General features: G+C 34.5%; 1 protein-coding gene across 4 annotated transcripts in view; it reads right to left on the bottom strand.

The window, feature by feature from the left end:
• Positions 1-342: 342 nt before the first annotated feature.
• The window catches only part of LOC122715275 (solute carrier family 12 member 4), a 154,363-nt gene continuing 140,510 nt past the window's right edge, over positions 343-14,195 (bottom strand). For 2 of the 4 annotated variants that reach the window (XM_043937335.1, XM_043937338.1), the window contains 11 exons: positions 10,080-10,340; positions 9,619-9,804; positions 9,299-9,534; positions 9,023-9,213; positions 8,772-8,933; positions 7,225-8,663; positions 6,958-7,065; positions 6,715-6,768; positions 5,683-5,999; positions 5,463-5,602; positions 343-5,345 (listed from right to left, as the gene is read on the bottom strand). In XM_043937335.1, the coding sequence (XP_043793270.1) occupies positions 5,254-5,345; positions 5,463-5,602; positions 5,683-5,999; positions 6,715-6,768; positions 6,958-7,065; positions 7,225-8,663; positions 8,772-8,933; positions 9,023-9,213; positions 9,299-9,534; positions 9,619-9,804; positions 10,080-10,340 (3,186 nt within the window). In that variant the 3' untranslated portion in view covers positions 343-5,253. The remainder of the gene's footprint in view (positions 5,346-5,462; positions 5,603-5,682; positions 6,000-6,714; positions 6,769-6,957; positions 7,066-7,224; positions 8,664-8,771; positions 8,934-9,022; positions 9,214-9,298; positions 9,535-9,618; positions 9,805-10,079; positions 10,341-14,195) is intronic. The other 2 variants (XM_043937336.1, XM_043937337.1) reach the window with 2 other exon arrangements.

Raw genomic sequence — 14,195 nt, 5'->3', positions numbered from 1 at the left:
ATAACGGTGATCATTCAAAAATAAAAGTTACTACAAAAAAAACATAAAGAATTATAAAAAATAAGAATACAATACACGATAAGATTTTATTTAACTCAGAAGAAAAACTTTTTTAAAATAATTTGAGAATTTATAAAATTGAGAAAAAATAAACTTTAATTTATTAGTTCATATTGAAATGAAAAAAATAAATTGCAAAATAAGAAATTTTAAAAAAATAATGACAACTAATAGGAAATTTATTTTATTTAATATTTAAATTTTAACTTATAAAAATTTAAATTAAAAGAAAGAAAATAATTCAAAGAATATCATTTATAGAAAATATTATAAACACTCGTATTAATAGGTGTATCGTTTATTTATTTAATCGATCTGATCGCAGATATAGTTTCTTCATTCATTATACTTCATCTTTTTTTCATAAGTTAATTACAAGTATTCATCGTCATCTATAATCTAGAAGGGTATAGGGATAAAGTTATAGGTAATTTTTTTCACAGTATTGACTCTATTACATACGCTAATCAGATAGCTAAAGTGTTCGTATCTACAAATATATCTTATATTTGTTTTATATACATATACATATATACACATATATATAGAATTTGTATATGTGCATATCTATATATACATATATTCGCTTTATAACACATCTTCCCGTAATTTCTTTTCCTTCTTTATATTTACTCATTTGACATTTGCTCTTCAACATTATTTAATTAACTTTCATATACGGGAAGTATATATCGCTTGTTTTCTTACGTTTCCATATTTTTTTCTTTTTTTTATTTTTCTTTACGTTTGTTTTTTCATTTTTTGTAACTCGAACTCTAAAGTTGTGTATGTATGTATGTATGTATGTATGTATGTATGTGTATGTGAGGAGATAAAATTAAATGGTATCGCCACGAGCGAGGGTAGATCTCGGTTTTTTTTTTTAAAGAGGGCTAGACTTGATGTATTTTTTTTTTTTTTTTTTTTTAACGAGATATTAAGGTTTAAAAGTGTATACGTATGTATATAGTATTTGACGCTTGATTTGACACATATGATTGAGGTCTCGAGCAAGTTTCTCTGCTGCTTAGCTCGCATCTCACAGCCTAGAGGTGATTTAAACCAGATGCGGAATCCGTTCATAACGGGCCGCATCACTACAACGACACACGATAAATCCCCGACAAATGCCAAGCTCGTATATATAATATATATATTTATGTATTTTTTTCATATATATATAATATATATATTTTTCCTTTTCATTAATATTCTCTTTCTCTTACGCCTATGTAATGTGTATGTATGTTTATGTCCATATGGTCAATTGTGCATTTTTCAAGTAAATATGACATAGTAAAATATTAAAGCGGTAGCAGAATACACTGCAATACTGTTTGACCTATGAAAAAGATGTTTCTCTTCATTTGTTTCTTTTTTATTGTTTTTTTCTTTTTTCTTTTAATGTTTATTTAAACCTTCTCTTTTAAATTCTTTCCAATCATTTTTGTCATATTTTTTCTTCTCTTTCTACTTATCTATATACAACACATTTAACATTTTATCAGCTTTCTTTATATTTTTTTCTTCTCTTCTATAATTCTCTTCCTTCTTCTCTTATTATTCTTCTTTGACTTACACCCTTCACTTTTCCGATAAACTTTTCTCATAGTCAACATATCTCGTATAAACTATGCAGTGCCGATGCCTATCAAATAGGCAAGTACACATAAAATATATGGTAATCGACAAGTGAGTAACATTAAAATTAGAAAGTACATGTCGCAACATGGTGGACGATAGATAGAGACAGAAGAAGCATCTCGCGAACCTACATTTTTTTCTTGTCCCGGCCTTGGACCATTTTGTCTCTTTTTCTTCGTCGTAATCGTTGCAAACAATACTAATCCAACTGTTTCTTTCATTTCATATTTACTTGGTTCAACGCGTGATGGCGATGAGGTAGATAAAGAAATGTCTTCCACTTTTTCACGCGACATTTTCAAACAATTTGACTATTTTTATTTATTAAATATATTCATCTTGCTTCTTCGAATCTTTGGTAAGTTATATATAGGCAACAATTTTGATTTCTCGGTTAATTTTTATTTTTGATAATTTAATATCCTTATTTGCATACAAAGTGTTTCAAAAATTAATTTCTATAAAATAATTTGTCAAAATAATTAAGGAATTATTTTTCTGTTGCAAAAATAATCTCACTTTCACTGGTGACTTTATGATTACAATGGATTATATTAATGATACAGATAGGATGCATTTTTAAATCAATAAAATTAAGTACATTGTTCATAATAATAAAAAATTCTTAAAGTACTATCACTTTTCATTTAATTTTATGAATAAAAAACTTAACCTAATCTTTTTGAAACACTTTGTATAATGTTAAACATAACGAACGAAGAAAAGAATCGTCGTATAAGTTCCATACACATAGCGACCAACTAAATACACATAGCGAAGGTTCGTCGAGTGCTCAACTTTTTTTTGTTCCGATAAATTTCATCTAGAACCACGATTCGTTCGCAGCTTTCGATTAAGTAGACACAATAAATCGAGTATAGTAAAAGTTACTCGTTCTAACATGATTATATTTCACTTTGTTTTTTTTTTTTTTCTTAAAAAGATTTTTGTTCGTCAACTTTTTCTTTTTTTCATTTTGTAGATAAACTATACGTCATGTATATATAAGTATATTTATATGTATATATGTATTAAATAGTGCCTATCTAAAAATGAGGCACGGCCAAAGATGGCCGTGTATGAAATGTGACATGCACACGACACTTAAATGCGACCGATTACAACGCTACACACTATCCTTCGATGAAAGTCAGTTAAGGATTCTCGCGAAAAATGTGACGTAATTTTTTTCTTGTTTTTCTTTTTTTTTTGGCATTCACCGTTTGTTCTGTAACTCTACGCAAATGATTACTGTTATTTTTTTTAATGGCATAATTGCCATTATGGTTAGACGAGAGTAACGCGAGCGCGTTCTTTTTATTATAAACTTATCAGAGTGGTGAATCGAACCGGTAGGCCTTGGACAGTATAAACGCGAACCTAAAGACGAAGGTATCGATTCACAAGAGAATCGAGAAATACAATGGAAAGAACGAACTTCAGTCCTGTAGGAGATGCGTGGATTCTCGCCGTGTTTCCTTTGTTCGTCGTTCGCGGCGCTAGTTGAAAGTAAACGCTACGGCTTGAACCTTTATGGGGACGCAATGTCGAGGCGTCTGAGAATTTTTAGACTTCGTATAGTGGAATATATATTTATATATATTATATATTTGTATATATAAAACGATGAATGAAAAGAGAGATTTCTTTCATATTAATGCTCTGTGCGTACTTGTGGTAGCAATTAGTTGCTAACATTTTAAATTATATCGATGCATTAATAGATCCATATTATCATACAGTTTGAATTCTAATGCTATCAATCTCTGGTGTTATACATCGATCATCTACATTAATGTCTCAAGACTTTCGCGATACATTTTTTTTTTGTAAATACATTAAGAAACTCGAACTCTATGGTTAGTTTTCTACTATTGCTAATTCCTCGTTTTATATCGATACGAAGAATGCGAATTAGTAACTCGAAAAAGATTTTCGCGGTATATGTAATATATATACTTTCCTTAGGACATTTAGCGTTAGAATCATTTAATTGTAAGTAGATCTATGTTTCATAGCGATGCAGTGTTACGGATTCGTAATTTTAAGTAAACCGTGAACTTGTATTGCTATTAGAATCCTGATATTGTATCGATGTTAAGTGATATAAATTAGTAATTTCAAGAATACCTTAGTACTATTCTCTGTTTTTAATCGAAAGTCTAAACCTTTTTCTTTCTGCATCGATCTTGTTAACCATTGCACACAATCCTAAATAACAATTTCAAGAATATTTTCTTTTTTCTTTTGGCAGTGACGTATTTTTTTATACGTCGATAATTTTCTACTATTTTTTTTTTCTTTTCAGAAATTTATTTTTCTTTGCGTCTTTAATTGCACGATAATATATTTAGTTTTACGAATTTAAGGAATCCAAAAAAAAAAAAAAAAAGGAATTCGCCTCTTTCTCTATCTTACAGACATATTTTCAATGCTGCGTCCGCATAAAACCGTTCAACGCTGCCAACGTTCGCCCTAACTTCCGCCACGTAGACGCAAAAAGCGCGCACGATTCAGCCGTGTACGCGTATGCGTCTTCATTCGTCGGCGTACTTCACCGCGCTATCCTAGGCTACCCTAAGTTCACCTATAAGCAATAGAATTATACATACCTATTATACTCTCTATAACGATAATGTATGTAGAAAAATGAGCCTCTCGCGTCTTTGGTTAAACGCGAAGCATTTAGAAAGTATTCTGGCAGTGGTTTTCGTAGATGCTTCGATCTTAGCCTCGGACCAAAAATTTTGATTTCAGTTTCAAATTGGAATACAATCGTCGGAATCTTAATGAATTTCTTTTTCTCTCTCTCTTTCTCTTTTTATTCTCAGGACATATCAATCTTTTGTTTGATTCGACATTTTGTATTTCTTTTTCGATTCTTTTTTTCTTGGATTTCGTTAATCCCAGATCGAAACTCTATCTCTGCGATATAATTCTGTTTTTCTCTGTCTTTTCTTTAGTTTTCAAACACTATTTTTTTGAGAATCCGATTATATAATGACAAGGTCGAAGTATGCTCTGTGTGCAGTCCTCTGTGCTAACTGTCTGTCGCACGTGTAACACGTGTGACACGAATAAAAACCACTTTTTTAAATATTTTTTTTTTATAGTCTCTAGCCTCATCGAGGAAAGGGACGAGTAAAATAAGATAGATCCTATGTATCCTAGTTTACGCGTGAAATTCATTCGAAGGAAAATCATTTTATCCTTTGGCATGTCACTTTTGGCCTTCTCGTCCAGAGTCAGCTTTTTTTCCTCTTCTTTATTCTTTTAACTAATATTCTCGACCCGGGCACTCATTGGTGCCCCAATTTTATCCGCGATAAAATAGCGTCGTTGATCGTCATTCGGTACTCTTCTTCCGGTAACCGGTTGTACTGTGTGTGTATGTGTATGAATATGTGTTCACAACGCGCAACGCAAGTGACTGCTCAGACAATGGCACAAGAGCAACGTGTTTCGTAGGGTGAAGTCGTTTAGGTCTTTCAAAAGTAAACTAGATTTCCGCTGTCGCGAGGCGATTAATTCATTTACAGCAGGTCTAGTTCACGAGTAGATAGTGATCACCTCCCGTCCGCCTCCACGTACCATCAGCACCCTCTCAAGACCCTCGGTGAGAACTTCTAAAAATTCCATATCTGTGGCGTGTTTAAAGTCAAGGAAAAAAAAAAAAGAAAAATCAAATAAATAATAGATTTAAAAAATTACAATATTATGTATAAATTGTATTATGATATATAACATAGGAAGGATACAATTTGATTCACGTTCTAATTTGGTGTCTCTTGGTGGTCCAGGTAGATTGAGTATGACTAACTGAGCATTTTTGCTCTTCTTCACGATCACTTCGTTCAACTTGATGGAAGTGTGCATACGTCTTACGTTACCTTCATCCCTACAAAAAATCATCAAATATAATTTTAATAATTTTGTCAATAATCCATAGAATGATATCCTAATATCATAATTACTCACGGTGTTATCGTAGGTTTCTTAGACTCTGGACTATCAGTTTTCTTCTCCTCGTTCTCTTTCGCTTCCTTCTCCGTATTCTCCTTATTCTCCTGTTTCGGCGACCCACCAATCAATTTCGTTTCCTCCTCATTACCCTCTTTAGCTTCTTCTCCAGCGTCATTAACATCTGCCTCTCCCTCTTTGCCTTCCGTCTCCTGTACCAATTTCTCTTGCGCCTCGTCAACCGCGTTAGGATTCTGGCTTCCAGGCTCCTGGAATCTCACCTTGGTGGCCACCTTCACGTCCACGTTGTGATGATGGTCCACAATCGCCTGCACCTGTTGCACATTACATGAGTATCAACGAATCTGTAACGAGTCACCGTGTCCCGAACAGCAGGAGATAGTCAAAGTGTGTCGAAAAAGACGACTAACTCTAGCGTCAAAGCACTCTATAATGATCTGACTAAATGAACGATCGCTAAATGGAAGCATTCTCGGCTATGAACGTGCCAATCAAAAGCTGAAACGTTTGGAAATTTCGGTCGGGAGTGGCCCGGAGATGGATATATAAACGTAGTGATGAGATGCAAGAAAGCAAACTGGTGGAGGGATCGACTGCGGCAATGTTCCAAAATCAAAACAAGTTGCAAATCAGTGAGAGAGAGAGAAAAAGAGAAAGAAAGAGACAGAGAAAAAATATGCAAGACAGATATAGTATTATATCTCGATCCGATTAAACCGAGGAGGAATCGTGAGTGTCCTGAAGAGACGATTCCCACGTCACCTCCAAGAGTTCATTTTCTCGATATGGAAGTGGGTTAACACGAGTCGTATATAAGTATGTATACGTATTATGTGTGAGTTGGTGAATGCGAATGATATCGATTTGCGAAATGCGATTTTGTTTTTTTTTTTGTTTTCCTTTGTTACAGAGATTTGGAAAGAATAAGGATTCGTGGATGACACTCATTTTTTTTGTGTCTTGGTCACAACAGACACAGAGATAGAGGGGATAAACTGACGAAGGAACGCCGGGAATTTTCTGACAAACCAGAGGTAAATTTTCTTCAGCGGGTACCTCGTTGAAGTCCACCAATGACTGCACCTTATCCGTGACGAGCACGCAACAAACAGACACATACCGATCAGTAATCATAGCCGTAGCAGTTTCTTATTTTACGTACTAAATATATATATATATAGATAAATTTTACATTATATACAAAATATTTTTCTTTTCCTTTTCTTTTCTTTTTTTATGGTTGTTGACTGGTTTCGCGATTTTATCACTTACCACTCCTAGGGATTCCTTTTTGTTCAGCCGCAGCTCTCTCAACATCTGATTTCTTTGTTCCATCATCAAAGTTCGCTCATAAGTATACGCGGATATGTCTGAATCCATCTATGAAAATTAATAATTAAATTTAATTATTTTTATTATTTAGAATATTCACAGAATATATAGTTTTTTTTTAAGTTTGTTTTTTTTTGAACAAAGATTTGGAAAATCTTTCAATCCTTATTATATATCAATCCTTATTATATACATATTATAATTTACCATTTCCACAATCTCCACTTCAGCTTCGATTCTCAAGTCGTACAGGAATTTCTTCAAATCCTTCTTCATCTGAATAGAATTATCCTCCATCTGGGCAACTGTGAAGATTCTCATTTTACAATTCTTCCATGTGCGATGTTGCTTCAGCAAGAATGGCAATAACATCAGAAGACCGCCATCGTGCACAATCCACCAGACATCGATATTTCCCACAACTTTTTCCGTTGAATCAGGAAAGAAGTTAATTCCTTTAGGTACCAAAAGAGCCATCCTGGCTGCGGCAACTGCTCTGACAGTTTGCAAGAATCCTCTCCAATTTCTTTCCTCTTGTGATTGTTTCCAGCTATAGGGCCAGCCAAGAATCACAGTGTTAGGCTTCATGCCGCCTAATCCGGTTGTTTGAATCAAAGAACAGAGACCATCGACGACATCCTTAGCCACTAAGATATCTACGAATCCTTTCACTTTTTCCTCTGCGATCGTCTTGCGCAAATTCACTTTTGCGGCCAAAGTTTTGCCAGTGTTCTGAATGTAATCACCACCGATGCAGCTGACACAGATTGTCAAACCTTTTCCAGCCTTCAATTGACTAGCAAATGCGAATAATTTGCGATATTTGGGTACCAGATCGTCTGTCAGCTTAGCCAAGATGAGAATTTGTGGTCGCCAGTTCTTTGTATGAGGTGGTCCTTCCTCCAGTCTCAAAAGAGAGTAACGAGCGGCTGATAGAGCCAGACCACGAATACCATCACCCCATTCTTTTTCAGCACCACGGTATTCAATGTATTTGTAAATACAGCCAGCCATTCCCATGGCCAATAAAGCATAGTACCAGCTTGTCATGAACATGATGGCAATGCAAAGGGACAGACCGAGAAAAGAAAGGCTCCAATGATAATATTTGAATCTTGGTCGCCAGTTAGGTGTTCTGAGAAGAGTTTGCAGAGCACAAGCCAGGTTTACAAAGCCATAGCACATAAGAAAGAACATTGATAACAAAGGAGCCAGATAGTCAACATTGCCAAGAAGAATGCCACACTGGCAGATGATTACTGTCAATACTAGAGCCCTTGTAGGTTCTCCTCGACTCGAACTGGTGGCGAATGGAGTTAAGAAAGGAATGATACTGTCCTTAGCTATAGCTTGGAGTAATCGTGGAGCGCCTGTTAAAGATTGAAGTCCAGCACCAAGAGTGGACAGGAAAGAACCAATCAAGATGACCCATTGATTGGGCCAAGCCATATTCGCTACTACCAATTTGCCACCAATACTTTGACCAAACTTATCTCGAAGCAGAAGATTGTCCACTGTACCAGCAAAGAGTAAAACACTGGAGAGATATACTGTTGAAGTTGTCAAAATGGCACAAATGGTACCAATAGGAATAGATTTCTGGGCATCTGCTAAGTCACCTGATCTATTGGAGCCAGCCATGATTCCTATGGACAGTATGATATAAATATTTATTTAATTTTTTAATTTCAATTATGTTAGTTTTTAAAATTAAGAAATTCCAACGAATAATAGTAAAATTTTTCATAACTTACCTGTGACTGAAGGGAAGAAAATACCAATAAGAATGGTGAAGGTAGTGGTAAGATCAACTTGAATTTGATTGAAGGAAGAATTGGACATCATGTCAATATCCTTGGGATCTCTTCCATAGGCAATCAGTTGGCCTTCTTCTTGAAAGCTGTCCCATATATTGTCTAAATATTATAGGATTAATATTTATTTAATATTATCTAATATTTCTTCAAATTATCGAAAGACTTTAAAAATTTTTAAAGAATTGTACCTAAAAATACACCACTGGCCAATCCACGAATTCCATTTATAATAGTCACATCGTTTTCCATATAATAAGGATCACATTTGCTAGTGCTACTGTTTCCACAGTAGAGTTGATGAAGAATTCCACTAGTATTCTTATTACATTCGGTAAGTACATTGATGTCTTTTAACAATCTCTTTCCGAGAACACACATCCTGGAGATAAACAGAAAATATTCATGAAGTTATTTCAATATAGAATACAATTTTATATTATTTTATATTATGCACGACTATATACTTGAGAGATTCGTTGCCATTAAAGTTATAGAATAACCCTACGTAAACAGCCACGATAGAAAGGATGACACAAGCTAGGGCAACCGTCGCAAACTTGTTGACGAATTTCACGCCAATGAATACGATAGTGCCCATTACCATAAGCAGTCCAGTACCGTATACGCGAAAGTTATTATACATGATGTTAGGGTCTTTTGTAAAGTCTCCAAATATACTAAGCGATGGCGCCATGTAAGTCTAGGGAAAATGAAGATCTTTAGTATTGCATTGTAGCGTATTTATATTTTGGTGACACTTCAGCATAATAGAAAGAACAATTACCAGGACAATTTCAACAGCACCGATAATGTACATAGCAGCAGCTAGAGTAGTACCCGTGTAGAAGAGCATTCCTACGGCACCACCGAATTCTGGACCCAAACTTCTGGATATCATGAAGTAAGACCCTCCAGCTGGTACGACGCCATTAGTCGCGATGGCACTCATACTGATAGCTGTCAGCATCGTCTATATATACAGAGAAATATTTTTTGGTGAAAAATTATTTAAAAATTTAAAAACTTTAAAATTTGTTCTCTCTGAATTTTTATCTTTATTTAATTTATTTTATTTTTTTATATATTTTAAAGCTTAAAATAATCAAGCTCGGCCATAAATGATTCAATTTATTACACGGTTAATCATGAGATTAATCCTTAATTCGTGTCGCCATTAATCTCTACACGCATCCAATCAATATTGATTGGATCAATTCATATCCATTATATTGAAACTTCACTTACCACGCAACAACAACATAACACGATGAAGAAACCCTGAAAAGCGCCAGCGGTGCCAACGACCCAGGTCAAACGAATGAATAGAATCACACCAAAGATGTTTTGGATGCAAGGTAGGAAGACACCGATCAAAGTGCCCATTCGTGCACCACCTTGCACGGGTGGAGGTTTCGCATCCGGGTCGGTCGCAGCAGGAATCGTGTTGCTGTAGTCCGACAGGCTGTTGAGTAGCGTGGAAATTCGAGGACGAACTTCCATCTCTTCCTGAAACCATGAAAATCGACTTATTGCACTGTGTTGACAACCAACAATCCTTTATTAATTATATTTTAATTAATTTATTATTCTTAAGATAGTAATATTATAAATAACAATAAGTGTAACGATATGCTCATAATCAAATCCTTTAGATTTAATTTTATTTTATTTATTTTATTATTGAATAACATAATAATATAAATTTATCTAATCTTAGTAGAAACAGCGTAATAGTTAGGAAAGTAGCCATAATTTGAACAGGCTAAGTCCAGAATACCAAAAGCCTTGAAGGCTAGGCTAGCGTGAAACTTGTTAATTGGATCACTTTGAGACTGGTTTCCACCTGAAGCACAGGTAGTTCAATTTCTTGGAGATGTAACTTGTAATAGACTATGAAACTCTCTAGAAGAGTATCTCTAATACTTTCAACGTGGAAATATTTTTAATATCTTTTTATTCAATTCAAAATTAGTTAATTACAAAAGGTAATTACAATTAATTTATATTAGACTTGAATCAAGTCACGTAATTTCGAAATACTCTAATCTGTCGTAATTGTCCATTGAAGAAAAGAAATCTAAAAGAATTAAATGGAAGAAATGAATAGTCGTCGTTTGAGCCAGTCTGATCAAGCACGTACTTTTCTACTTACAGTAAACGGCAATTTGTTGCATTCGCTTCGTGAAAAGTTTTTAAATGCTTTTCGTGATTCGTTATCGAAGAGGCAAAGAAGTTTGCTCAAATAATTGGTTGATCACACACGTTCTTTTCCACTTACAACGCTAAAGTCCTTAATAAATTGAAACGTGACTTTTGTGTATTTTATCGATTCCAATCAAAATTAATTTTTACAATTAGAAAAATCGAAGAAGAATTTTTAGAAGAATATAATTATAAAATTTTCGAGATCTTTATCTTATTAAATTGGAAAATCATTCACGTTTCGCAGATTCATTATCGCATCGCTCGTTTTTTTTTTTTTTTTCATTAGCAGCAAGACAGGTAGAGGGATAGTTAAGAGAACTTAGTTGATTATAAATATTCAATACGAAGACGATATTGGGAGGGAATTCGATGTCGTTCAAACAGAAAAAAGTCGATGAATATAACGAACGATTGCTTTAATTGGACGAACGATGGCTTCGTGGATTAATCACTGAATGTATTTAATTAATTAGTTAACGAAACGTTCTATTTTAACGATATCGTAAAAAAAAAAGAAAAACACTGAAAAAAAACTTATCCAATTTTCTTGAAATATTATTTACATTTAATCGATCATTGAAATCTATTTTTTTTATAAAATATAATAAAATGTATACATGATTCAAGAATATGGGATTCTTGAAATAATTTCAAATATTTTCCTTTTTAAAAATTTTTAAAAAATTTTCTATTCTTCGACCAATGGCATCCAATATCCAATGCTATCTGTGATTAACCAGTATTTTTTGTTAATAATTCGTATAATAAAATCGAAAAGAAAATTTTTACGAAGATTAAATGTTGTTTAAAATTAGAAATTTTCAATTAACTGATGTTCCCATATTTTTGATCACATCCTGTATAAATTTTTGTATCTTGAACACAGGAAAAAGAAAAGATTTTTCCAATTTCTTTGGAATGTAATTCACGTAAAAATATGGATAATCTTTTGTATCGTTACTCGTAGAAACGTATCATTGTTAAACATTGTAAAAACATTTTTCTATGACAGAAAAACTTTCATTGAAATTTCGCCGAGAGAATTTCTCTCAATTTTCAACAAAGAATAATTAGTTCTCTTGCTAGCAAGAACAAAAAGTCCTCGTCGAAAAGGTAGTACAAGTATAAACAATGAAAAATTGAAAAACGTGTTTCCTCGACTTCAAAGCAAAGCATTCCGGTTCAGAAGAAACTCGCCATGGAAAATCATTTCTTTTAAAGAAGAAGGGAAAAATATTTTTCCTTGGTGATATTTCCACGCAGTTCAATCTGATCCGATTCGCGCGAATCTCGACAAAGTCGCTTTAGCGTGGAAAGTCGCCTCGACACGCTTATCAACCTAACCTAAGAGAAGAGAGGCTTATCGGGCCTGGAAAGTCGATAAGGTGCTGTTCCATTCGATTTACGTTTGCGTCAAAGTCTCTCGCAAGTTTCGACCAACTTTCTATCCAGGTTCTAATCTAATTAGCATTCTATCTAACCGATACCACTAATTAATTGTTGGGAGGAATCAATAATCAAAGAGGCAACTGATAAATGAATTATAACGATAAGAATAAAAAAGGTGAATATACTCTAACAGTAACTTTTACAAGAAAATTATATTTTTACGATTCTTTTGATTTCTTATTCCAATATTAAAAACATAGAGAAATTCAAAAGATCAGACTTTTCTTACTTCCCTTCTATTAACTTTTATTATATTCTACCATTGAAATCGCCCAAGAAAATTTTTTTACACCCAAGAAAACTCGCTTTAAATTTACCTTACCTTGGATACCTTGGATTCTTGTTATTCTTAAAAAATGTTCGATCAAATTGAAATTGGATTTCAACAACGTCTCGCCGATCGTCGAAGAAAGATACGATCTTGCATAACGATCATCGCGATTTTGAAATGCGGGAAAAAAAGAAAATGGCGGAACGAGGATGGAGGGAATTGCCTCGTTTCACTCTCTATACCCGGTTAATTAACTCGGCTCCCTTTGAACTGTATCGAGTTCCTCGTGGACTAGGCTCGCGGTTTTGACTTCGACCTCGATTCTTGGATATCCAATTATCCGTTTCTCTTCTTGCACTGACCTCTCGATAGTGTCGAAATTATCTCTGACCAATCTTATCGTCGCTGATTTCCTTTGCACCTCTCTCTCTCTCTCCCTCTCTCTCTCTCTCTCTCTGTTCTTGTCTTCGTTTGTTCGTTCCTCGCTTACTATTTCCTTTGCTTATCTCGGCCGATTTCTTGCCGAGGAAACGAAGCGAAAAAGCGGAGGAGGATCAAGAGGAGGAGCGACGAGTGAGTATCGAGAATTTTTAAGCGTTCCAGGTGAATTGGCACCACTGGTTATTTCGATGGGATGCTCTGTTCAGAGAGAAAGATATCGGCTCGATGAAGCTGCGGATTGGAAACGGTAGATAGGATATTCGATACTCCTTATCTCTTCTCCTTGAACGAGTTTCTTTTTATTCGGTTATTTTTTTTTTTTTTTTCCTTTGCTTTCTTCGGTGTTGATATCGTATAGTTTGTCACATTATATATAGTAAGAATGAAACTTTTCTCTCATTCATCCGTTTCGAGATTTCGTTTACTGCGTTTCTCATTTACTCGTTGCATAAAAATTTATGTATATATACGACGGATAGATGAATTTACATACAAAATTATGTAAGATTCATATATTCCTCATATTGAAATATCCACGATCGTTAATTTTCTCACTTATTATTATCATCATCATCATCATCCATCATTGTTAGCTTTGCTTGTTAAAAGATCAAAATTTATCGATGCTTCGAAATATTCGTAATTTTGATTGAGATAGAGGGAAATGGAATGTAATGGGATGAAAGAGGAGAGGCGGCGATTTACCAAGAAACCTGAAGACGTCTCTAAATCGCTCGGGGGGACAGCGATTACAATAAGAAAAAGAAGCGAAAGACGCTCTCGTTGGGGAAGGGTCCCTCGTCAGCCCAGCGTTGGAACGGTTGGGACGATGGAGGGAAGGAAGAGAGAGAGAGAGAGAGAAAGAGAGTGACAGCGAAGGACAATGTTTCGAAGAATAAAAAAAGATGCACGATCGCGGTGGAATCCATTCGCGGCTCGGCTTCTGTTCGTTGAACGACAATTAAGCGAATTGCACACTCGAGCGAATCGCACCC

Source organism: Apis laboriosa, unplaced genomic scaffold (assembly GCF_014066325.1).
Source record: "Apis laboriosa isolate Shangri-la unplaced genomic scaffold, ASM1406632v1 scaffold34_cov151, whole genome shotgun sequence".
NCBI lineage: Eukaryota > Metazoa > Arthropoda > Insecta > Hymenoptera > Apidae > Apis > Apis laboriosa.
This window is presented reverse-complemented; position numbering and strand designations above follow the sequence as displayed.